This window comes from Ochlerotatus camptorhynchus, unplaced genomic scaffold (assembly GCF_037179485.1).
Source record: "Ochlerotatus camptorhynchus isolate MF236.1 unplaced genomic scaffold, CSIRO-AGI_Acam_v1.1 ptg000136l, whole genome shotgun sequence".
Lineage (NCBI taxonomy): Eukaryota > Metazoa > Arthropoda > Insecta > Diptera > Culicidae > Ochlerotatus > Ochlerotatus camptorhynchus.
In genome coordinates, this window is record NW_027040626.1 from 1,309,693 (window position 1) to 1,336,972 (window position 27,280).

At 42.0% G+C, this 27,280-nt stretch overlaps 1 protein-coding gene across 1 annotated transcript in view; it reads right to left on the reverse strand.

The window, feature by feature from the left end:
- Positions 1-18,112, reverse strand: part of LOC135700421 (aminopeptidase N-like) — a 33,368-nt gene extending 15,256 nt beyond the window's left edge. The window contains exon 1 of the mRNA XM_065220923.1: positions 17,596-18,112. Within this exon, the coding sequence (XP_065076995.1) occupies positions 17,596-18,077 (482 nt within the window). The 5' untranslated portion in view covers positions 18,078-18,112. The remainder of the gene's footprint in view (positions 1-17,595) is intronic.
- Between the last annotated feature and the right edge of the window lie 9,168 nt (positions 18,113-27,280).

Genomic DNA, 27,280 nt, shown 5'->3' on the forward strand with positions numbered 1-27,280 from the left:
ATTCGGCTTTACTGTTCTGCAATATGTATACACACAATGAACATCATGGTTTTTCTCTCAAATGATGTGATTGGACCAATGGCAGTTATACTGACGTTCCACGGTCACATTGGGCTTCCCGGAAATGTTGCTGTGTTTCCGGGGAAGTGGCCAATTCTCGACAAGAACCAAAACCTATCGTGCGACATATCAAACTTCATGATTTTACAAATCTTGGCCGGAAATGGCCTTATTGAGAGTCCATGGTCACACTAGCCCTCCCGGACAAGCTCCAATGCCCCCGGGGAAGTGACCAATTCTCGGCAAGAACCAAAACTTATCGTGTGACATATCAAACTTCATGATTTTACAAATCTTGGCCGGTAATGGCCTTATTGAGAGTCCACGGTCACACTAGCCCTGCCGGGCATGTCCTGGTGCCCCCGGGGAAGTGGCCAATTCTCAACAAAAACAAAAACAAATCATGCGACATATCAAAATTCCTTATTTTACAAATCTTGGCCGGTAATGGCCTTAATGAGAGTCGACGGTCACACTAGCCCTCCCGGGAATGTTCCGGTGCCCCTGGGGATGTGGCCAATTCTCCACAAGAACCAAAACGTGTCATGCGACATATCAAACTTTATGATTTTGTTGAACTTGGCCAGTAATGGTCTTTTTGAGAGCCCACGATCCCATTGGCCCTCCCGGACATGTTCCGGTGCCCCCGGGGAAGTGACCAATTCTCGACAAGAACCAAAACTTATCGTGTGACATATCAAACTTCATGATTTTACAAATCTTGGCCCGTAATGGCCTTAATGAGAGTCGACGGTCACACTAGCCCTCCCGGGAATGTTCCGGTGCCCCTGGGGATGTGGCCAATTCTCCACAAGAACCAAAACGTGTCATGCGACATATCAAACTTTATGATTTTGTTGAACTTGGCCAGTAATGGTCTTTTTGAGAGCCCACGATCCCATTGGCCCTCCCGGGCATGTTCCGGTGTCCCCGGGTATATTTTCAATTCTCGACAAGAACCAAAATCCGTCGTGCGACATATCAAACTTCATAATTTTGCACGGCCAGTAATGGTCTTAGACAGTCCACAGTCCCATTAAATTGGCCCTTCCAGGTAGTGATGGGCAAAACACCGGTACAGCACCGGTACTGATTACTAAATCATAACCAATGTGCTAATCAGTTGTACCGAGTGTTTGGTGCTGCTGTCGGTTCGGTTTGGTAGTTGTAAGCAACACCGCACCGTGTTTGCCAGTTCACTACACACGGTGCGGTTCTGATTTTCCAGTACCGGTGTTCGTGTTCACAAGGATGATGTTTTGAATTCAAGAACCGATCCGGTACTGTTGTATGTTTATATGCGGGGTGCGGCGCATTATTCAGAATTGCCAGTGATGGCAGATATTTAAACAGAATTTGTATTTAATGAATAAAATTATGCAGTGTCAAGTCCAAATAGCGGTTTTTGAATTCAGAAAAATTGTGAATGCAAATGATGTATTACGCAATGTGGGTATTTCCGGAATCAGGGTGACGTCTTGAGACAGGAAATTAATGTCTGACGCCATCTTGAAACCCAAGATGGCGGCTTCCGGTTATATGAAAACTGTGAAATACTGTCAAATATCCTTCAATATGGGTATTTTCGGAATCGAGGTGATGTATATAGACCGAATATATATGACGCCATTTTGAAATCCAAGATGGCGGCTTCCGGTTAGAGAAAAAACAAATGCCAAATATCCTTCAATATGTGTATTTTTGGAATCAGGACGTATATATACCGAAAATCAATGATTGACGCCATCTTGAAATCCAAGATGGCGGCTTCCGGTTATAGAAAAACTGGAAAATAATCCTTCAATATGGGTATTTTTGGAATCAGGATGACGTATAGGTAATGGAAATCAATGTCTGACGCCATTTTGAAATCCAAGATGGCGGCTTCAGGTTATATAAAAACTGGGAAATAATGCGAAATTTCCGTCAATATGGGTATTTTTGGCATCAGGATGACGTATACATACCGAAAATTAACGTCTGACGCCATTTTGAAATCCAAGATGGCGTTTCTGGTTATATGAAAATTGAGAAATACTGCCAAATATCCTTCAATATGGGTATTTTCGGAATCAGGATGACGTATACAGGGTGTTTGCTTCCGGGTTTTACATATTTTCAGGGAAGATGGGGCTCCTAAAGTTATGAAAAAATCTCCATGAAACATAGGGTCGGAAATGACTGCTAAGTGAGTTATTCAACATTTTATGTTTTTTTTATTTCCAAATTTGGTTAGCTATATTTTTTTAATCTTAATGTGGTTTTCTGATTTCAACATTTCAAATGAAAGTTTGAAGTCTTATCTATCAATGCTCTTTAGTAAAGAACTCGATTAAAGTTAATAATCATACATTAAAATTGAAAAGTATGTTGAAAGTACCAAAAAAACTGGTGAAACTTCATACATTTTAGTGTTTTTAAGTTGAAAATTTTCATTACTGTTAATTTAGTTGTTCTACAAAACATTATCCATGCAGTTTTCTAGATTTGTGTCTTTGGTAGTAACCTTGTAGGCTTTATGGTTTCTTCGTAATTATTGATTAAAAACAGCCATAAAAACTTGTGACGTTTTCTTAAAATGCGCTATAGTCACCCTATTCGTTCGTACGTTCGGCTGTTGCAGTGGACTACGCACATGAAAATTTGGTAGAATGTTATTGTAAATGTTGAACTACATTCTTAACTTTCGATTACCGCAAATCTCCTGCGCCGAACGAAAACATAACTGCGGAGATGTTTCGCGGTATCGAATATTGCTCAGTCTCAGCAGAAAACACAACGAGAGACACCGAATCGGCGAATTCTGTGAGCGGAATGGAGAGAAGTAGGTAGTGGTAATTAGTCGATGTCCCTTTTATTTCATAGCATTCGCAGTCGCAGCTCAGCAGAGTAAGCACCTCCGCTGCTTCTGTATACACACTTAGATTTTTTTTTACAGGAGTCAGTATTTTTTACTGGATTTTTGGATTACTGACTCGGTTAAAATTCAAATGACTGTTATTCGTAAATATTGGATAAAATCGATAAATTTTATTTCTCATCATTACACGGGGTTAACAGAAGTTAGTCTGTAAATTTTCGTAAAACATTTTCTCAACTTTGAATTTTTCACAGATTTTTTTAATTTTTACCGAAGAGTTCCGCAATTCAAAAACTCGGTAAAAATTAAGGACTCGATAAGTGTGTACTGATGTATGATTGGTGAAGAGGCTAGCATCTGGAGGGTATTCTCGGGCTAGTGAATGCCACACATCCCCACTTATAATTCAGTAATAAACTATTTATTCATTTCTGTTTGATATGTTTACAAAGTTTGACAAACAGAAATGAGCATTGCAGTGTAGTTACCAATTTTCCAAGTCATAGTCTTCAGATAACTGTTCTAAGTCCTAGATTTTTTTAACGGAATCATGAACAAAAAACCAAAGACCACTATGACAAACGCGATCGGTCTGAAGGGATCTTTTGGCTCCTAGGCATTTTACACTTCTGTAGCAAGTCTTTTGGTGGCTCTCAATTAAGTGGTCTAGATGCAAAGTAATTGATTGAAAGCTTTCTATGTCAACCATTGCATGAATCTGTATTATCTGTGCTTGTACAGTGATACCAACCGGTGGAAACTAACGATTTTAAATTGGCTCACTGCTTGACTAGCCTATTGTTCCCAAGCAAATCGATTAACATACCCCATTCTAGTGAAAATTCTAGTACAATATGTGTGTTTTGATTCGCTATGAAAGTTTGACAGATAAAATTAGGGGTTAGTGGGTTTTCCTATGTTTCGAGGGGTGAATCGATTAGCTTGGGACCGAAGATAGTACCAGAGCTGAGCCAAAAAGTTGAGCACGTTTCTTCGGGAACTTCTGGTCTTAGAGTTACCTCTATGGTGATACCACTAGCGGTCGCAGTAGGGATGGCAAAGATCTGTCGAACTGATCCCGTAAGTTGTTTTGTTCATTTGATAGCTATTTTTGGGTCTTTTGAGCACCATAATTTGATACACATAGGTTTTACAATGGTTCTAGAATTTTAGAACTTCTCAACCAAAATATTGGAAAACTTCACCGGGCTGTCTTTATGCCAAGCTCTATGGATCGCATTCTTCGGTTGACTTACGTTATAATGTGTTTGCTTCGGCTTTTGCTCTAACCGGAAGCCACCATCTTGAATTTCAAAATGGCGTCAAATATCTATTTCTGGTCCCTATATGTCACCTCCATTCCAAAAAGAGGGCCAAGATAAGTCAGTGATAGTTTCATGCCTATTTTTTGTTATTCTTGCACAATCATGTTTATTCATGGTGTCTGAAATGAAATAAATTTCCTCTGAATGATTTTTAATGTTTTGTAATCAACCGTTTTGACATAGAACTACGTCTTTGTCGACTATACTGGGGTTCAAATCAAAAAATATGTGTGGTGAAGGAGTGTTAGGTTTTGAACGCTTGTAACTTTATTATTTATAAATGAAATTTAAATCCAAATACGCCAATCGATAGGATATTACATTACAAACTTGCTGAAATAAATATTTTTCCAATTGTAAGCAAACTTACCCACATAAACTTTCTCACAGTACAATCTTTCTCATAAAGCCTTCTCCGTACATGGCTGACCGTAGACAGTCTAAGTCTAGGTTCAAACTAGATTTAGAAAAATAGTTAAAAAAAAATTTTTAAAAGAAGTGATAAAAAGTGACTGTGAAAACTTAAAAATGGGTAAAACACAATCGAAGAGTGTTTCTAATTCTGGAGACCCACAAGTGAACGTTTTAAATCAGCTTGCAGTGCACAGTGAAAAACATGACGAGCATGATAAATTGCTCATAATTATACTTGTGATAGTGATTATGCAATTGGTGATCACTGCGTACAAGATGTACAAGAGTCACTCCAAAACACAAGCTCTGAAAGCGGCAAAATCAGTAGCCACAATTCACACCGTATAAGGTAAAGTGCAGTGAAATAAAGACAAATAAAGTTCGTGTGCTTCTAAAGTGTGAACTCTAGTTAAATGAGTGAAACGTGGGAAGACATTAAGGCGCAAATTGACGCCCAAATAAGTGCGTTAAAATGCCTTCTCCGTACACATTTTTTCTGTAATTAAACTTTTAAAAATGTACAAATGATATTTTTTTCACTGTGTTCATGAAATAAGCCTTTTTCCCAAACCCAGTCATCATAAACGAATACCACTTGGTTGCACATCATTCTGCTTGAACCTGAAAAGATATAAATCAGCGCTGCTCTGCTAATTATCACTTCAGACTTCGTGGCACTAGGTCCTGCAGCAAGCAGGACTAAGTCAGCTGCCAAAGATGGATGCGGCGTGACCACAATTAAAAATGCGACACAATGAGGAATGAGGAAAAGCAATGTATGTAAACCCCCTTCCCCCTTCACAACAACTTCCCCCTACCTGACAAAAACCTCTCACCCCCCCCCCCTCAACAACCTCTCCCCCTCCTCAACAATAACCCGAAAAAGACGAAAAGAAACAGACGATCACTTTTTCCGGGGAATAAATTTTAAACAAACCATAATTATAAGTAAAAACAGAAGTTTTTCCCTTAATTTCTTCCCGTACCAAAACTTTCAAATTTGAAACAAAAATAGCTTGCAAGACATATTCGATGATATTATGTTGTTGAATAACACACAACTGACTGTAAAACATATCTGGTACCTTGTCCACATTCACAGATATATCTGGTACCTTACTTACCTTACCAATCAGGCTAAGGCCTTGTTGTCCTCTGCTGTCCGAAGAAGTCGTCTCCACTCTACTCGATCCATGGCCACAGTTCGCCAGCCTCGTAGTCTGCGAAGAGTCCGCAGGTCACCTTCTACTTGGTCGATCCACCTTGCCCGCTGCGCGCCTCTTCTTCTTGTTCCTGTTGGGTCGCTTTCTAGAACCATTTTCACTGGGTCGTCGTGCGGCATTCTTACGACGTGCCCAGCCCACCGTAGTCGCCCAATTTTTGCAATGTGGACGATGGATGGTTCTCCCAGCAGCTGGTGCAATTCGTGGTTCATTCGCCTCCTCCACGTTCCGTCATCCATCTGCACTCCACCGTAGATGGTACGCAACACCTTCCGTTCGAAAACACCAAGGGCGCGTTGGTCCTCCACGAGCATAGTCCAGGTCTCGTGGCCGTAAAGGACCACCGGTCTAATCAGCGTCTTGTAGACAGTCAACTTCGTGCGGCGGCGAATTTTATTCGACCGGAGCGTCCTCCGGAGTCCAAAGTAGGCACGATTCCCTGCCATAATGCGTCTTTGAATTTCTCTGCTGGTATCATTTTCGGCGGTCACCAGTGAGCCCAAATACACGAACTCATCGACCACCTCGATTTCGTCACCGTCAATCTGAACTCGGGGTGGGAGGCTAACATTGTCTTCCCTAGAACCTCTTGCTTTCATATATTTTGTCTTTGATGCGTTGATGGCAAGTCCAATCCGTCTAGCTTCAGCCTTCAGTCTGATGTACGTTTCCGCCATCATCTCAAAGTTCCGTGCCATAATGTCAATGTCATCGGCGAAACCAAGGAGCTGGATGGACTTCCTGAATATCGTGCCACTCGTGTCTATCCCAGCTCTTCTGATCACACCTTCTAACGCGATGTTGAACAGCAGACACGAAAGTCCATCACCCTGCCGTAACCCCCTTCGAGATTCAAAGGGACTCGAGAGTGTCCCCGATACTCGAACAACGCACGTCACTCGATCCATCGTCGCCTTGACCAATCGCGTCAGTTTATCCGGAAATCCGTACTCGTGCATAATCTGCCATAGCTGATCTCGATCGATTGTGTCGTATGCGGATTTGAAATCGATGAACAAATGATGTGTGGGCACGTTGTATTCGCGGCATTTCTGCAGAACCTGCCGAATCGCGAAAATTTGGTCCGTGGTAGCGCGGGCACCCATGAATCCCGCCTGGTATTGCCCCACGAACTCTCTTGCATATGGTGACAGACGGCGGCATAGAATTTGGGAGAGTACCTTGTAGGCGGCGCTCAGCAGTGTGATCGCGCGGTAGTTGCAGCAATCCAACTTGTCGCCCTTTTTGTAGATTGGGCATACGACACCTTCCATGCACTCCTCCGGTAATATCTCCTCCTCCCAAATCTTGGCAATTACCCAGTGCAGCGCTCTAGCCAGTGCTTCACCACCGTATTTCAATAGCTCACTTGGTAGTTGATCTACACCAGTTGCTTTGTTGTTCTTCAGCCGACCGATCTCCTCCTCAACTACTTGAAGATCAGGAGCCGGTAGCCTGTCGTCTTCTGTGCGTGCTCCAAGGTCTGTTGCCGTGCCACCTTCGTTTTCTGCTGCTTCACCGTTGAGGTGCTCGTCATAGTACTGCTTCCACCTCTCAATCACCTCACACTCGTTCGTGAGAAGGTTACCGTCCAAGTCCTTGCACATATCGGCTTGCGGCACGTAGCCTTTGCGCGAACTATTTAGCTTCTCGTAGAACTTCCGTGTGTCGTTTACGCGGTACAGATTTTCCATCGCCTCGCGATCTCGATCTTCCTGCTGACGCTTCTTCCTTCGGAAAACCGAGTTTTGTCTGTTCCGCGCTTGTCTGTATCGCTCCACATTCAATCTCGTGCGGTGTTGCAGCATTCTCGCCCGTGCTGCATTCTTCTCCTCTACTAACAGTTTGCATTCGCCGTCAAACCAGTCATTTCTTCGGTCCGGGATTGCAGTACCTAGTGCCGCTACAGCAGTACTACCTATGGCTGAACGGATGTCCCTCCAGCCATCTTCAAGAGAAGCTGCGCCAAGCTGCTCTTCCGTGGGTAGTGCAACTTCCAGCTGCTGCGCGTAGTCCTGGGCAACTCCGGTGTCCCGTAGTTGCTCAATGTTGGGTCGTGGCGTTCGACTTCGACGTGTGTTATGCACCGTCGAGAGTTTTGAGCGCATGCATACTGCAACTAGGTAGTGGTCCGAATCTATGTTCGCACTGCGGTACGTGCGGACGTTGATAATGTCGGAGAAGAATTTCCCGTCGATTAGAACGAGATCGATTTGGTTTTCTGTGTGTTGGTCAGGTGATCTCCAGGTGGCTTTGTGGATATCCTTGCGGGGGAAAAAGGCACTTCAAACTACCATACCCCGGGAGGCTGCAAAGTTCACGCATCGTTGGCCGTTGTCGTTCGATATGGCATGCAGGCTGTTTGGCCCGATTGCCGGTCTATACATTGCCTCCCGTCCTACCTGAGCGTTCATGTCGCCGCTGACGATTTTGACGGCCCGTTGCGAACAGCCGTCGTACACCTGCTCCAGCTGCGCATAGAACGCTTCTTTCTCGTCGTCGGGTCTCTCTTCGTGTGGGCAGTGCACGTTGATGATGCTGTAGTTGAAGAAACGGCCCTTAATCCTCAACTTGCACATCCTCGCGTTGATCGGCTGCCAACCAATCACGCGTTGGCGCATCTTACCCAGCACTACAAAGCCGGTTCCCAGCTCGTTGGTGGTGCCACAGCTCTGGTAGAAAGTAGCCGCTCGATGCCCGCTTTTCCATACCTTTTGTCCCGTCCAGCAAAGTTCCTGCAGTGCTACGACTTCGAAGTTGCGTGGTTGAAGTTCGTCATAGATTAACCTATCGCAACCCGGGAAGCCGAGCGATTTGCAGTTCCATGTTCCGAGTTTCCAATCGTAGTCCTTATTTCGTCGCGTAGGTCTGTGCCGATTGTTCCGATCCGTATTTCTTTCTTCGGTATTTGCAACTTTGTTTTTTTTCCAGGGCGGCTTGTTGGGCCTGCCCCAACCCCCTGTCTCGCCGGGGGACCATCGTGCACAGCTCTGTTTAGAGTCCCACGCTGGCACTAGGACGGTGATCAGCCGCTCCTAACATGGAGAACAGACGCCGTTTTGAGCCGCACCTCCATGGTGAACAGGCGCTCGGGTTTGGTGAGCATTTCCTCTATCACCGTACTATGGTTACCGCGCCAGTGTTCGCGTCGCACCTCTTCACTTTGCTATTGCCGGACTGGCAACATTGCCCAGGCTACGCCAACCAGCTGTGTCCATGTTTCAGCTGGTAGTCTTTTGTTATCACCATTTTGGTACCTATATACATGAAATCATATCAACATCCAAAGTCCATCCTTTTTTCCATATTCTACACAAAAGAAACGTTCTGCCTCGCCCCCATTCATAGTAAAATGGTGGGAAATCCTGTCAGTTGAGGGGCTTAGAAAGTATGTTTTGTGCAGAATATGTAAAAAAGGAGGGACTTTGGATGTATTTTTTCTGCAAAATATGTAAAAAGGAGGGACGTCGGATGTTAACCTAAATGCATATATCATGCATCATAGATAGAGATAGATAGATATGTTCTACGTCATGCTGCGGTCATGTCTAGGACACAACCCTTTAATTTTTTTCTATAACAAATGCAAAGTAAAGTGTCAGCTTTCCTTAGGCAATACACGCCATCAGCAAAACGTCACAGGGTGAACCATACGCTTATTAAAAATTCAAAAAAAAATATTTCTACATAATATTGTTATTTATCCATCGCAGCATATACAAAGATTGACATACTGCATAAAAATATTGCAATAAATAAAAAAAAACCCGAATTTATCCACCTATGGTGTGATCAGACCCTTCTTACTTATTCAAGTTTATTTATTTTATTGTCATTATCAGTGACCAAGCCCCCCACCCCCGTGTCATCCGGTGACCCTACGCCACTGCTTGGGGGTACCCGGAATATATCCGGGTGTAGTCTATTTGGTGAGGCTACCAATCACCTTATCATCGTATTTTAATGTGATTTAATGGGTTTTAATTCAATTCATTCTCAAGCAACTTCCCCGGGGTACCCGGAACCAAGGTTGCAAAGACTCATTTCAGCTAAAATAATGTTTTTCGGAATAATAAAACCAAAAGATGGTATGATGGCATGTTTTACTTGTAACTTACAAGAAGAGGTTACAAAGTATGTGTTGAAAACATAAAAACTGTAAATTTTGCTTTCTATGAGTCACAATCAGCGATTTGCTGATCGCTGAGTGAGTGAGTGAGTGAGTGAGTGAGTTTGTGAAAAATCGCTGATTGTGACTCTCATGAAGTGAAATAAACAGGTTTAATATGTCAAACACATTCTTTGCAACCTCTTCTTGTATCCTACCAATTCAAAATTTGATCATGGCATCTAATTATTTCATAATTTAGAAAAACATTGTTTTAGCTGAAATGAGTCTTCGCAACCTTGCCCGGAACATGTCCAAGTGTGTCCAATGTGGTCTGGAACACTTAACACGACTTGCATTGATCTTATTTTTGAATTCTGTAGTAATTTGATGTGTCGCATGATGGTTTTGATACGTTTTCCGTTAAATCCAGCGTGAAGGCCCATATTCACCGGATCTTATTCCGGCCATATCTCCGGAACCGGCTCACCGATTCCAAAACCGTTCAATAGCGTTCAATGGGACCCCAAGACCTATCATTTGGCGCCGAGTTTGTCCAAATCGGTTGAGCGGTTGCTGAGAAACGTGAGCGCATTCATTTCGTTACATACACACACACACATACACACATACACACATACACACATACACACATACACACACACACACACATACACACATACACACACACACACACACACACACACACACACAGACATGTTCCGATCTCGTCGAGCTGAGTCGAATGGTATATGACACTCGGCCCTCCGGGCCTCGGATCGATAGTCGGTTTTACAAGTGATATCTATACCCTTCTTTGTAAGAAGGGTAAAAACATGTTGTTTAACCTTTACTGGGGCAAAACGAATCATTTTTAAAGGAGCAGAATGGGCCATCTGTCAACCTAAGTTTTGGTTTGGATTTGAGGTGCATTGTGACGTTTTTGGCATTGCGCGACAGACGGTACACAAAACTGCCAAGAAAGTAGCCTAATCATTCTAAAAATTGTTATCTTAAAAATGTATTGACAAAATGTGAATAGAAGCTGTTTTTTAGTTTGCTGAGCATGGTAAATGCCGACTTCGTCAAATCATTTACCTATTACAAACGGCGCCGGTGGTGTAGTGGTAAGCGTGATTACCTCTCACCCCAGCAGGCCTGGGTTCAATCCCAGTCGGCGCCGCCGGGATGTTCTGAGGCATAACATCTCTGATCACGCCTTCGTTCGGATGGGAAGTAAAGCCGTTGGTCCCCGGTTCATGAGTTGATGGGTCGATAGGTAGGATCCAGGTGTGGGAGCTGCCTTCCTGGCACGTCGGTAGCATTGGTGCTCAGCACGGAAAACAAGATCGACGAAAAAAACAAACCAAAGGAAAAAAAAAAAAAAAAATACCTATTATCGTGTGGGGGAATAAATAAAGTCTAAGAATGCTAAATGTTGGCCACCCGATGTCCTCTGAAACGCGAAGGCCGATGTCGCTGACGATAATAGGTAAAAGTATTGATGTTGCCGATATGTATCCTATATTTTTATCATTGTTGACATACACTCAATGTTTTCACAAGGTTTAAAATTTTAATTTTAATTTTTGGCGACTGACCCTTCTTGCTCCGTGCTTATTCAAAGGCCACATAAAAAAAATGTTGTTCAAAAAAGTATTATCACATTTTTTTTTCTTGTAGTAGGGTTGCATGATACTTCATTCTGTCAGAGTATACCATTAATAGCCCTCGAATAACATCACAGTGAAAGATATCACATTAGATACTTAGGTGACCCATCTTGCCTCCCCATCCCCGGTACCCTACCCATAATGTGGGTAGGGCCCACTTAGTAATGAAACAACATGATTTGGGCCTATTTCGGATATGAATTATCGGATTTGAAAACGGTTTTCACTCAACTGCATACTATTCCTTATATTTTAAGAAAAAATACGAAACAAATTATTCGACGCGGTTACTCGAAATTCTCGAACTTTTCCCTTTATACGACTGACTCCAAAACAAGAGCGTTTTATAAACTCAAAAAACACTGTTATTGCTATTGTTGATGTCAACAAATAGACTTCAAAAGCTTCCCAATACGTCCACTACGAGCGCTGTAATAAGCAAAAGAGTCTAAGTGAGTCTAATTACTAAGTTATTTTATTTATTATACTTATTCATATAACACATGGATCTCGATTTTGAAAACACAGCTGTTTCATATATGTTGCCAAAATCGAAACCAACACAAATCGAATTTTTTTTCCACTTGTGCTTAAATTACGTAATATAATTTAAAGAACTTCCTAGCGTGTAGATTCATCACATATAGCATAATATAAAATAAAATGTGATTTTTGAACAATTTCAGAAACTTAAAAATTTAATGTATTTAAATTATTTTATTTGTTATGCCTATTCTTATTATTGTTATTGCTTTTTTATTATTACAGTATAATTATTCTTATTCTCATTATTGTTATGCAAATTGTTATATTCATATATATATTCACAATTCTTATAATAATTGGGTAAGTGTACGTCATAGTAAGTGCAAACCACACTTAAGCTCTTAACCACTTAAAAAATAGTAGAATGTTTCAATCAACTTCTAAATGGATTTACTAATCGCACCGGTTGATTACCAAATGAGTAACAAATTGTTGTGATAATGATAAAATCCTTATACCACTATTAGACGCCCATTCCGTCAAACGGTTTCAATTCTGGCAGAACACATTAAAATCTTTAAAATGCCATTGAAATCCATTCGACACACGAGTGCAGACTGAAGAAATGGTATCGCTCGGCGCTCTTGATTTGTTTTTGAGAAGAATGAATGTAAACATTCATTTGATGCGTTCTCATAATTATAAATTTTTTTGTAACTTTTGAAGTAAACTGTCGTACCAAGGAGCCGATCGAGCCGATTGATTCGGCGAATTTATTGATTTATTTTATGTTTCCGCTCGATATGACGGAAATGGGCGTTTATGCCGTAGATTTTCTCTACCCTATCCTAATTTAATAAAAATCTTCACCCCGATGCGAGCACGATGCCAGGAACAAAATTTTGCCCCGCATCGGCTTCACGTCGGAGTGTCATTCTGATAGGAATACGCTCAAAAGCAAGAATCGACACCCCGATGAGAGCCCGATGCGCCATGCAAAATTTTGTTCCACATCGGAGTCACATCAGTGCTACAAACCGAGCGGGAGCACGCTCTCGAGGTCTACAATTCCGATGTTTCGGTTGCAAATTAGCACGATACAAGGGGTCAAATCGGACTGTTTTATCGGGCTTACATAAGGCCGATAGTCCGATGCATCGGTTTCTCATCGGAGTCGCATCGGACCGACAATTCTTACTGGGCAAGCTCTTCTCCCGCATTCTCAAAACCAGACTCGAGCAAGTGATGAGAGAGCACCACGTCTTGAGCGACGGGCAGAAATGCTCCAACTCAGAGCACAACATATTTCAAGCCACTCTTGCTCTCAAGGACCGGATAGCACATCTCCGCCACCACCGCCGTGCCGGGAAGTTAATCAGCTTTGATCTCGATTACGCTTTCGATCGGGTCCGGCACTCTTTTCTATTCGAAACCATGCGCTCGCTTGGCTTCAACCAGGATCTCATCGCTCTACTCTCGCGAATCGCCAGCCGGTCCACCTCTCGGCTGTTGATCAATGGGCACCTTTCTCGTCCGTTCGAAATTCAACGCTCTGTACGGCAAGGGGATCCGCTATCAATGCATCTCTTCGTTCTTTACCTGCATCCACTAGTGTGCAGACTCGAAAGAGTGTGCGGGAATGATCTGCTAGTGGCGTATGCGGACGACATCAGTGTGATCGTCACATCGACCAGGCAAATCGATGAGATAAATAGGCTGTTCACTCGTTTCGAGAGAGCTGCTGGCGCAAAATTAAATTTGCGGAAAACTGTTGCCGCCGATGTTGGCCTTTGCGAAGGCAACAGAATCAACACTCAGTGGCTACAAACAGTCAATGTAGTTAAAATTCTGGGTGTTGTTTTCGCAAATTCAATACGACTGATGACAACGATGAACTGGAATGCGCTAGTGGGGAAGTTCGCGCAACAAATGTGGCTGCATTCTCTGCGCACGCTGAAGCTGCACCAAAGGGTCATCATGCTCAACACGTTCGGAACGTCCAGGATATGGTACCTCGCGTCCATACTACCGCCGTTGGGAGTGCATACGGCAAAAATCACATCAGCAATGGGTACGTTCCTCTGGAGAGGGACTGTCGCCCGTGTCCCAATGATGCAGCTGGCACGCAGCAGAGAGAATGGAGGCCTGAAGCTGCAATTACCAGCTCTGAAATGTAAGTCACTCGCAATCAACCGACACCTACAAGAGATCGAATCACTTCCTTTTTATAGATCCCTTCTTTTCCACGATAATCCCCGCCCAGCCATCTCAATAGATCTTCCCGACCTTAGACAAATCCTATCAAACTTATCCCAAATTCCCCACCAAATCCAACAGAACCCCTCCACCGATCAAATTCACCAGTACTTCGTCCAGCAAACTGAGCTACCAAGGGTGGAACGTAACAGTCCAGCAAGTGGCTGGTCACGCATATGGCGAAACATTGCATCGAGGCAACTTACTTCAGCGCAGAGGACGAAGCTTTACTTGTTGGTGAACGAGAAGATAGAGCACCGCAAACTGCTATTCGTGAAGCGGCGAGTAGATGACGAAAACTGTACGCATTGTGGCAACCGTACAGCAGAAACTCTCTCCCACAAATTTTGCGCTTGTACTCGCGCCGGCCCGGCTTGGACGGTTCTTCAGCAGAGAATAGCTGTCATCTTGGGTGGATGGAGGCGACTCGAGTTCGAAGATTTGTTAAGACCTGCCCTATTAGGAATAAACGGCAGACATAGAGTGGCAATTCTGAATATGTTTATTACATATATCTGCTTCGTTAACGATTGTAACGGTAGAATTGATTTAGCTGATTTGAACTTTCATCTTGATGTAGCAAATTGACGGTAAAACAAAAAAACTTTGTATGCTAAACTGACAAATAAAACTTCACTTTTACATAAAAAAAAAAAAAAAAAAAAAATGCTAGTGGACGGAACAAATATGTTGATCATTTCCGAACTCTTTCCGTTTTTGAATTGGTGGCCCTGAAAATAACCGGTTGTTTTTCAAATGGTGGCTACACCAGTGCAATAGTCAATGCCGGCCTTTCCTCCGGTCGATGTGGGTGTTTTTGTCGTCGTCGTCGTCTTCGTATTGGTGCGAGACGTGCTGTTCCACTCGGGCGTCGTGTCCGACGCTTATCCGTCCGTTGCTCGAAAGCAAATGACGAAGAAAACGATTGGCGTCTTGCAGTGAAACTTTTCCAAGCTTTCGCCACCTACATTTCGAAGTGAGAACTACTAGAAGGAGGATAGTTTCCAAATTTTCCAAGTAAAACAGATGCTTTTTGGGGCAAATCGGTCCATAAAGAAAAACTAATAATTTCCCGTGGAAACTTATGCTTGAATCGTGTAAGAGAAAACGTGTTTGAAAACTATTTGTTATTATTTCTCTGACGAATTTAGTACCTAACCACGACTGCTGACACTGGGAAGCTACTGCAGGTCTATTGCTGCTACTACTACCACCGGTGGTCATTTAAGGTTGAGTACTTCCTATTTTTCAGAATGTAGCATTGTCCGAGTAGCATGATGATATTGCACACAAGATTCATCTTCCACAGCCAGTTGGGTTCTTGGTTTTGGCAAACGTCTGCCAGAATGACGCACGGTAGAGAACTGTCTTCTCCTGGATGGACAGCTTCTGCCATGAGTCACCCTTCTCCTTCTAACGGAGGGGCTAGTCTTCGAGTGCCACTGGATTACTGGCAACCAGCTCATTGAATATTATCACCTGGGACGGGACTTGACAATCGGGTAGCGATTTCGAGCCAATTTGCTGTCAAATCCGAGCCAGTTGCTGATTGGTCGATTTGACAGTAGCAATCGTCTGATAAAAAGAACATAGGGATCATATCCATCTGCCTGGCAGTGATGCCGGAATCATTGTTGACGTCAATGGCGTTGTTAATTGTTTATATTTGCGAAAGGAAAGTTGGAAAATAGGGTCCAGGGCGTGCTTTAAGAGATGGATATTCTTGTTTGTTTATGGTTGTTTTTATTGTGTTAAACAAAAATGATGTACAAGGTGTTAAGCTGCGGTAGAAAGTCCGAATCAAATTAAAATTAAAATAGAAAAATCATTTTTCAATCCTGGCATCATTGGTCAACTCCGTCAAACACCATGCACTAATTTTCGACGGGCATTCATCAAAAACATTAAGAAGAATGAGAAGCTGGATTGTCAAGTCCCGTCCCGGATTATCACGACTTTATTCCGTCCTTGACTTGAAAATATAAATACACAATCTCAAAAGTCATAAGTTCAGGGTTGCCAAACTCATGGGATACTGAGACTGATAACTTGATTGCCACACTTCGGCACGTTCAGCAAAACGCTTGACCTAACATTCGGCACAGATAAAGTACTCGGCACAGATTGGGATGTGCAGAGTTGAATACCCCTTGGATTTTTTTTTTTAGTAAAGCAATAATATGATTCGAATCAAGACAATAGGTTATCGAGAAATCGTTAAAAACGCACCGTGTAAATTGCGATTCAGCGGTGCTAATCGTGTAAAAAAACGTATGCAAGGATCACTTGGCCTAAAGTAGAAGATTAATAATATTTTTATTCCAGATATCATTTTGTTTTCAGTTGTTATCGCATAACTAATTTTGTTATTAGCCTCGACTCATTTTGTTATCAGTTGTTATCATGAAATTATATGAAATGATGCAAGGTTGCTTTAAAGCTTCAAATATTATCCGCATGGTAAGAAAAAAAAACAATGCCAATCATGTTTCAGTTATCAACGTAAGCCTTTAATACCAAATCGATAAAATAATTTGAAATTTGTTGGAAAAATTTGCATGAATCACAGGATTTGTGATGAAGATGTTTTCAATAATAACTAAATCAGCTATTTTGTTAATATCAATGGAATTTTTTTTTGTTATAATTTGCGTTATGTTGGCTATGTTCAGTTATTAAATCTTGATAACCGGGTATCAGAACTTTTTATCAAATTGGTATAATCCTTTGCTCGGGATGTCAGACTGCAGAATACAGTGTTGCCCACAAATCAGCTGCTTGATTATGCCATAATTTATCAATCTCTTTATCAATTAATAACTATTCGATTTGATGTTTGGCTATGCGAAAAACGATTTTATGCAAAGTTGTAGCTGAGAAAATTTCACATAAAAATTACTATAGAACTATTATGGAAAAGGACAATGAACATAAAGCTTGGTTATCCCATAGTAATTTCCATATAAACTTCAAATGCTTTGCGCCAAGTCAGTTTCATACCAAATTTGTTTGAATTTTATGAGGCTAATCAGGACCCAATTTGAAACCGTTTGAGCACTGTGGAGCGAAAATTTCAAATTTTGCATCAGTCTATTGGCCCACCCTACTGATCAATCTTCCATCTAATTCCTTTTTGACAGTGAAAATTTCTTCGTCGAACACAACTCTACCCTACCAGTACTGGACTAACCTTGTTTCATTTCCAACCGTGTAGCTACTCCTGTATAGCCCCTTCAGATCAGTTCCAATGCTGTTGGAGAATTCAATATACACCTTGTAAATTGCATTCTGCTCCAGCCGCTCAGCAAAGCCCAAATATATCAGTTCCTGTCTCTCCATTGCAACCAGACTGGCCAACGGTAGATCGTCACCGTTCGGTTTCGTCACCTTGATACTGTTACGATCGATTACTAGTCCAGTAGTGCTGAGGTAGAAGGCATTCGTCGTATCTAGATAGCGCATCTCGATGTCGACCGATCCTCGGTAGGAATAGAAATTTTCATCACTTATGTCCAGATACAAATTGTAGGACAGTGGTTCGGAAACCCGGCGTAGCCGATAGGTTTCATCGTTGCTTGATGCCCTTTCTATAAGCGTGGGAAGTTTTACCGGGGCAGATGCTTGCGCTGCCAATAGGATTGAAAATCCCAGCAGCGAAGGAAAAATCCACATTTTTCTGGCTTAGATGATTTGGCGCGTGACGCGGTGGCAAGGCTACTGGTAATACTGAAGTTTCTAGTTGATTCGACATGACTATTCACATTTTTTGTATCTTATCCTATAACGATTGGCTGGGAAAATAAGTAACGGAATCAATAAAAGAATTCAATGATGCTTTTTGCTATGGGAAGCAGAAAAGTACCAGTGGCTTTAAGTAGCTCAAAGCGATAGGCTTCATATCTCTAGACTTGGTAAACTCAGATAATAGAAATTGAGCTGATATAATTCCTATTCAATAGCTATCATTCAATGGCTGCATTGTTTCGCGTAAAATGTGCACATTTATTAGTTTTTGATGGCTTTAGCGTCCAATGGAAGGATGAAGAGTTAGGGGCCTCAAATAGTGTAGTCAGTTAAGGCACGGTATTACCAAGCCGGAGGCGATAGGCTCGATTACCGGTCCAGTCTAGATCATCTTTCGGGTTGAAAATGTTCTAGACTTCTCGGGGCATGAGAATATAGTTAATTGTGCTTGCCACACCATTTACAAATTCATGTATAGGTTGACATACCTTACATACCATACCTGGCCTGGGTGTTCTTTGCTGTACACAGAAATCGTCTGCATTCCACTCGATCCATGACTTACGTTGCCAGCCTTGCAGTCTGCGAAGGCTCCGCAAATCGCCATCCAGCTTGCCTGCTGCGTGCCTCCTCGTCTTGTTCCAGTCGGTTCGTTATCGCAAATCTATTTTCACTGGGCTGTCATCCGACATTCACACTTTACGTTCCCGTCTTCCAGCTGCGCTCTATCGTATATGGTACGCAACACCTTCTGTTCTAAATCACCCCAATCAGTCCCCCAAGAACCACAGCTTGTCATAAAGAAGTTGAAAATACTGTTTAATGATTAATATATGTAATCAATATTATTTTAAATTACTTCATTTCATACATTTATACAACTGTAAAAGTGCAAGAGGTGGAGCCAAATGTTACTAAAAATTTGTCATATAACATGTGTCGCTAAGGTTCAGAATAACCTATCAATGTTATTAATGGCAAAAAGTATCCTCCTATACAAAAATAAGATGCAACCTTGCATGTGTTCTTGGGGTGGTAAGTTTGTAGCTTCCATATCTCTGATAGATATTAAACCATTCCTTATACCGAATTGGGTTTTAAGTCAGTTCCAACCTGGATCGGGTATCAAGAGTGGGTCTGCCTGTTTTGTAACAAACGTCAGTCAGACGAACCTCAGGTCCTGTTCATGTGGTAGATAGTTTAGTGTGGATTAAAAATGTCAAACAGTTATTTGTAGGCGTAACAAATGAGAGTTGAATCAAGTAATGAAACACTCAAGTTGTGTAAAATTGAGTTAGCGTGAAGCATCTCCATCGACATCTACATCAGCAACATGGCCCACATCTCGCAACCGGTTGCCTACCGCTCGGTGATTGTCAAAGTTGGTTACTTTGTAAAACGATTCGAACCTTCCGATGCCACTACCATCGTGTGAACTGGGACAAATATCAACACTGCATCGACAGAATCATCGACTACGATGTCCAATCGGAGACGTACGAAGACGTTGACCGGTGTCTGAAATCCATCGAGGAGGCAATATCCTCGACCAAAGAACGACACGTGCCTGTATCACAGGACAGGTGAGTAGCACTCTGAACATTGACAGCCCTACTAAAAACCTCATTAGACTCCTTAATGCCATTCGTAGGCAGTATCAGCGTTACGGTCTACCAAACATGAAGACCAATTGTAATCGATTAACAAAGATCATTCAGGCTGGGATGGTGAATCTCCGAAATAGCGATTTTGTCAATAAGATCTGCTATCTTCCAGATTGTGCAATCGTTCCGATGATTCAGTGGTTCATCTGATATATTCTGTTGAGAAGGCTACTGTGATTAATCAACACTTCGTCAGCACTCAAAATCTCAGACAAAACATGATTAGTCCACATGAGGCTGATGTTGCTGAAAATGCAGCCAACTTCCATTTGATTCCCAACAACTATTTATTTATTTATTTCAGCTGACGAACTGTCAGCCTATATCAAATCTTACAAAAACATGAAGGCCGAAGTTTTCAATAACATCTTGAATTTAGAGCTCAAACATATGAGTATTAGATGGCTCTGATTTTCAATAAGTGCCTTAGGCTTGGCTATTTCCCCTCGTACTGAAGGTTAGTTAAAGTCATACCCATCCGGAAACCTGGGAGGTATCCTTCCTCTCCTTCCAGCTGTAGACCTATCAGCCTTCTCTCAGGTTAGCACAGCTCCTTGAAAAAGCAGTTTACCGGCGTCTTCTAACATCTGCCGACGAAAATAATATCTCACTCCAGGAGCAGTTTGGTTTTCGACAAGGTCGGTCGACTACTCACAAGCTGACTCTAGCAAACATTATTCTTAGACGGAGCAAGTCTGTATCTAAGACATCTGCCATGGCATTGTTAGACATTGCAAAAGCGTTTGATAATGACTGGCATGATGGACTCGTGAACAAATTACAAAGATACGGTTTTCCAATCTTCCACGTGAATATCACCCAAAATTATCTCTCAGACAGGACTAGTCTCTCTTAAGGTGAAAGTGGATCGGTTCAGAATGACTTACTTCATCGATTGTTTACAAAATAACGCAACGCTAAATCGAAAAAAACTCTTCCGTGCAAAATTAAAGATATAAAATTTCTATCTCTAGATTGATTTATTGTTTAAATTTTCTGAAATCCATTTTCTATGTTCAAACTTAGGACCATAATCATAGTGGTCGCTAACTTTTCTCATCAACTACACAATTATTTAGTAAGAAAGGTCGTATTTTACTTCCGTAGATCGTTTTAAAATATTGTTAGGAATATTTCCTCCGAAGACAATGTACCTGTAAAATGCATTATTTCAATACAAACCATTTTTTTGTGACGCAACCACAAGCATTAGATTTTGTTTTCCTAAGCAATCAAATGGCTTTTGCATGTATGTGTACGTAAGCAGTCTCTAGGTGGAAGAACAATGTGATTTGTGTAAGCGTAAGTTAATTCGAGGATACTCTTGCCATTGTTAAATAAAACATTTTTTTTTTAAACCAAATTGATCCTCAATTTTCACAAGTTGTTTCACAAGTATTTGATGAAGGTGTTCTGATACATGTTGGTTTTTTTTTTAATAATTAGATAACTCCCTGAACTTCGGCAGGTCTTCCCTGAACAGTGAAAGGTTCGGAAAAACATTCCTGAACTTCGGCAAAACTTCTCTGAACTTCGGAAATACTTCCCGAGAGGTAAAATACCAAAGAATATATCAAAAAAATTACATTAAAAATACTTCGCAAATAACAAAAAATGAAATTTGGATACCAAAAGAATACATTTGTGGTATTGTTTTGGTATTTTTTTTTTTTGCCATTATTATAGAGATTTTTAGTTCATCTCTTAAAATAGTAAAAAAAATAAAGAGAAGAGGAAAAAAATGGGTTCTCAGAAGGAGATTCCCAATCTTGGCTGTGGTACAATTATCTTGCTAGAATGAAAAGGTGTAGAAAACTGCCAACAGGGCCAACAAACTGGAAATACAAACAAGGAACACTCAGATATTGTTGTAAAGGTTCGCCTCCTTTAGGAAGTTGATGAGGGCGGGTACTGCCGGGGACTCGTCACCCAACAGGTTCCGAATGCTGATTGACTCCAAGCCGAAGGTAGTCCGAAGGTCCTCCAGCTCCGCGCAGTTCACGAGGATGTGCTCCACGGTGGCTGGCACTCTGCAGGTTTCGCAGGTCCTCCGGAACGGTGTTCTTCCGAAGTTGTGGGAGACTCTGCTGTGCCCGGTGTGCAGCCTTGACACCACCCGTTGTTCTCTTAGGTTTGGTCGATCTTTCCAAGCTCCGGTGGTCGCCTTGATCTTCCGAAGGTGGTGTGTTCTGTTGTTCCTCCACTCGGTGTCCCAGGCTCTCCGAACCGTCCGCTTGATCCACTTTTTGACATCTTGGAGCGGTACATTGCCGGTGGACCTGGGTCCAGTGTGGCCTGAGCTGGCGAGATGGTCGGCTGTTACGTTCCCTTGGATCCCACAGTAACCGAGTACCCACATGAATACAGTGTTGGGCGGCGCATGCTTTACCGTCCCTTGGATCCACGGATGCTTCGGTGTTTCTGTTGTTAGGGCCAATATCACGCTGTTTGAGTCAGTTACGACTAATATCGGCCGGTTGGCCGGTAACTTAACCGCTTGGAGAATGGCCGCTGCCTCAGCTGAGAACACCGAGTATTGGGTCGGAAGCGATCTGCTCAAAAGTAGACCATCTCTGGAGACCCCCATTCCCATTCCGCTCCTGGAGAGAGAGTCGTCGGTGTACCTAATTTCATAACCTTGGTAGTGCACCCCGAGAGTTTCGACAACTGTCCGGCGTAAAGCCAGCGAGTTGTCTCCTGCCCTGAAGCGGTCCTTGATTCGGCTGTCAATTTTGATCTTTTGCGATTGCCAACTTTTGTCTCCGTGCCAGTGGACCCAGTGGGCGATCTACGTCGGCGGCCGTGCGGAGGAGTCGGTGCGCCTCGTCGAGGAGAATGATCCTGTCGTTTCCCGATGTTTTAGCGAGAAAGGCAGCGGCTTTGGTAGCCGTAGCTGCGGTGAAAACGAGCCGAAAAGGTAGGATACCGGCTTCAACGCATGCAGCGTCGGCCGGGGTAGAGGGCAGGAGACCGGAGACTGTTCGACCGTAGCCGTTGTACACCAGTTTCAGAATCTGGACGGGTTTCTCGGCGGCAAGGCATGTAATGTCTATACCGTACAGTAGGCGGCTGTCAATGATGGCTCGAGCTACGCGGAAGCGGATTTCACGATTGTTGGATCGGTGGGGGCGGGATATGGTCTTAATCAGATTGGACCGACTGCGGCAGTCCTTCTCTACTTGTTAGAAGTGCGGCTCAAAGAATAAATTCCTATCGAGGAGCACTCCCAAGACCCTCACGGTGTTTTTGGTCGGTGTTGTTTGTTGTTTAATCATGATGGGCTGTCCGTTGTTGCGATGCCATATATGGCAGCGCACACTCTTGCCGCGGAAAGCTGGAAGCCAACAGAGTCAGCCCATCTGACCACCGAGGAGACTGCCGCTTGCGCTCTCAGTTTCGTCTTCTGCAGGGTGGGACCCACCGTTACAATGAGGACGTCATCCGCGGATGTAAAAGTTCTTGGGTAGTTAGTCAAATACCCCATTCATGGCCACCAGGAAGAGGTTGACCGCGATCACCGAACTCTGTGGCACTCCGGTTTCCTCACTGAAACTTCTGGATTGCACGATTCCGACCGAAACCCGAAAAGATCGGTCGGTCAGAAAGTTCCGGACGAAGTGAAGGATGTGTCCTTTCAGGCCCCAATCAGGAAACTTCTTCGAGAAGGTGCTTTAGCAGCGGGTAGCCAATTTCGTCCGATCCAGCCGAGTTCCCGTTGCTCCGACTGAGAGCGAACACGAGTTCTTCCCAGGAGAGTGGGCTGTTGATCGGTAGGTCGTCGTTGTCTGGAGGAATTCCGAAGGCAGACACAGAGGACAAAGAGGGGCCGACTCGCTGTCGGAAGCTTTCGCTGTACTCCGAGATGCCGGATAGTTTGGCGAAGTATTTGCCCAGTTCGTCTGCTACGACGGTTGGATCAGTGATGGTGACGGTGTCTGTTCGAATCTGGAGCGGAGATGATCGCCACTTGCTGCTAAGGGCGTTAATGCGATTCCATAGCTCCGCTCCATAGTACGTGTGCTGAAAACCCTCCCAATCAGCTTCCCCGTAGCGCCACCGCGGTCTTGGGGTGTTCTCTGGGGGCTATGCTGCAGATAACCGAATCTGTTTTGGTATTGCATTATCATTAAAAGGGAATTGCAATGGTATTGTGGGAACATATCTTTGGTATTATATTTTGGTATTTTACCTCTTATGTCAGGCTCATCCATACCAATTTAAGGTATCGAGATAATCTTTCCTGTTCGGGCTCTCTGAATTTAGGCAGGCCTTCTCTGAGCTTCGGAAGGACTTTCCTGAACTTCGGCAGGACTTCCCTGAACTTCATTAGGACTTCCCTGAAGTTCGGCAGGCCTTCCCTAACTACGGCAGGACTGTCCTGAACTTCAGAAGGACTTCCCTGTCCTTCAGGAGACCTTCCCTGAGCTTGTAATATTGGAATTGAAGTTTTCAATTTAGTAGTAGAATTATTATAACTGTACAATAATATTGTATTTACGAACATGGTCAAAATTTCAATACTTCCCATTTTGCTAATTTGCAATGCTTGTTGGTATTGGTGCATTTTGAATTTGGGTGTGGTTTGAATAGGTGTGGTGTCAATTTCAACGGAAAAGCTTTAACTTTCACCTTAAGCTGATCTTCTGTAGATAACTAGTTTATGGTTCACACTAATCTCATACAACAAATCATCGTAATTAGTTTAAGCACAGTCGGGAAACAGTGGTTGGTGGACGGTACCACCCACTGCATATATGGAGGGGTTACTGTACTTACCTTACCAATTGTTTCATGTTAATTTTTTTTTAGCGTGTTTCACTCAAAGTCGAATAGTAATACGCGCACAACCTTATTAAAATTCGATTAAACTTTATGGGTATACTTTTCGATAATCTGGGCGAAATCTAGCCTAACATTTGAAAAGGGTACAGAGAAGTTACCTGCAAATCGTCCAATAAGAGTTCAGAACAAAACGTTCTAATGAGGAACAGCCATCTCAGCATGGTTTGCACTTTCCTGTGATGGATTGTATTATAATATATGCATACACTCTATCCAACTTCTATAAAACCACCCTCAAATTGTTCCAAATCAACAGGTAAACTAAGTAAAAATCACTTAGTATGTTTTATTCATGAAAAGATTTCAATTCATGTATTTGTGATTAATTTAATTAGAAAAATAATCATTCATTTATTTTTATGTATTAGGTGTGTCCATTAGTAAGCAATATGCATATATGTTTATAACTCATCTCTCAAGTGAATACATATAATAGCGCAGGTAACTTAACGATTATTTAAGGCATGCCTAAAATAATCGTTAAGTTACCTGCTATATAGCAGTTATATAACAACGCAGGTAGTCACATGAGAGATATAAGGTATAAACTTAAAGCACCGCAGTCTGTTTCTACCGACATAATCTAATATTTAAGTTTGGTGATATCACAACAATGCTCATAGTTGCTGTAGTGCATAGTTGTTGAAAGTGTAGTGCTGCATAGTTGTTGAAACGAAAAAGTGTTTATATATACAACAATGGAAAAATCTGCTGAATTGATTATTAAAAGGGTGCAAAATGTAGTGCCAACATATACAATCCCAATTGCAGCCGCAATAATTTACGTAATTTATCATCAAGTCTCATAGAGAAAATACATTCATGGGGCTTTGATCATCAATTGGATGTAACAATGCGTATTTGTGAATCGTGTCGTGGAATTTTAGTGCACAATAGGACACCTCTCCCGAAAAAGAGGCGATCGGATGGAAAAGAATCAAGCCATGCTCGGAAGTTTGAAGAGCCGCAACCATCAACAAGTCATCAGCAATCAGAACATCAGGAATTTGATGATACACTAGGTAAATAATAATAACTTTAACTGTTTCAACTGTGTGGTTTAAGGATTGTACATCGAAGATACAACTTCATTTTCAACATTTTTTTAGAGCACGAGCTGGATGAACCGCTTATCGTACAAATTTGATCGATTGGTAGGCCAACCTCGGTGAACAATCTATCAAATTTTCACAACTGTACGATATGCGGTTTATGCAGCTCGTGCTCCACAAACATGGGGAAAATTCAGATGCTTCGATGTACCGTAAACGGGGATGTCTTTGATAATGGAGGTAACTTTGATAATGCAGCTAATCCAAAAAGTTATGACTTAATGCTCTTCGTATTCATTATTTTGGAAGGGAACATCGGTTTCCTATCCAAAATATTGCGTACGATGTGCCTTAAGTCATAAATTTTTGGCTTAGCTGCATTACCAAAGTTACCCCTATTATCAAAACCACCCCTGTTCATGGTACTATCACCTTAACAGCGTTATATATTAATGTGTGGTAATATTTTTTTTTTCTTTTCTTTAATTTTACAGATACAGATCCATCGCTAGAATCAATCCCATCAGCGGATCAGATCCAAGGTCCATATAATGTGGAACAATTCAATTGTATAGCTTCAACCTTACAGTTATCACCAATTTCATCGAGAAGTATGAGAAGTATGAATTATCGTGTTCAAAAATCTGCAGAGATCACAAAGGCAGTGCGTAAAAATATATTTGGGATGGATTCAGACGATGTCAACAAATCAAATGATTTTGACGAAATGATCATGCAGTTAAAGGAGAAATTTAATTTGCCTTCTACGAGTACAAATGACAAATTAAAAGTGTTATCAGTGCTCCCTAAATCATGGTCAGTGAATCAAATAGTTAATGAGTTTAATGCACCCCATCATACAGTGAAACAGATGAAAAGGCTAGTCAGAGAACAAGGTATTCTTTGTAGTAAGAAAGCAAGAAGTGGTCATGGATTTAATGATACTGAAAAACAAATTGTTTTAAATTTCTTTGACAGTGATGATATTAGTAGGCCTATGCCAGGAAGTAATGATTATGTTTCTGAATATGGAAATGGATATAAAGAGCATGTTCAGAAACGTTTATTGATGATGTCTCTTAAAGAGGCTTTTATGATTTTTGAAGAGAAATACAAAAGTGTTAAAATCGGATTTACTTCGTTCACTCAGCTCCGACCAAAGCATTGCTTACTGTTGGATAGTACAGGTACACATAATGTATGTGTCTGTACTATACATGAAAATGTTAAATTGATTATTAATAGTGTAAAATTTGATTCATATAAAGAAATTGCAGACAAAATACTTTGCAGTAGTCCTATTAGAACCATAGATTGTTTTTATCGTACATGTGAAGAATGCATTTCCACAGATAGTATCGTGAGGGAACTTACATCAGTATTAGAAGCAGATGATATGGAAGAAGTTTTATTTCAACAGTGGTTGACTACCGACCGTTGTAATTTGGAAACTATTATTAAACCTGCAGATGAGTTTGTTCAATATTTGACGGAAAAAGTTGAAAAGCTCATAACCCATGATTTTATTCATAAAGAGCAATCATCTTACCTAAGTAATAAAAAAATTCTCTTC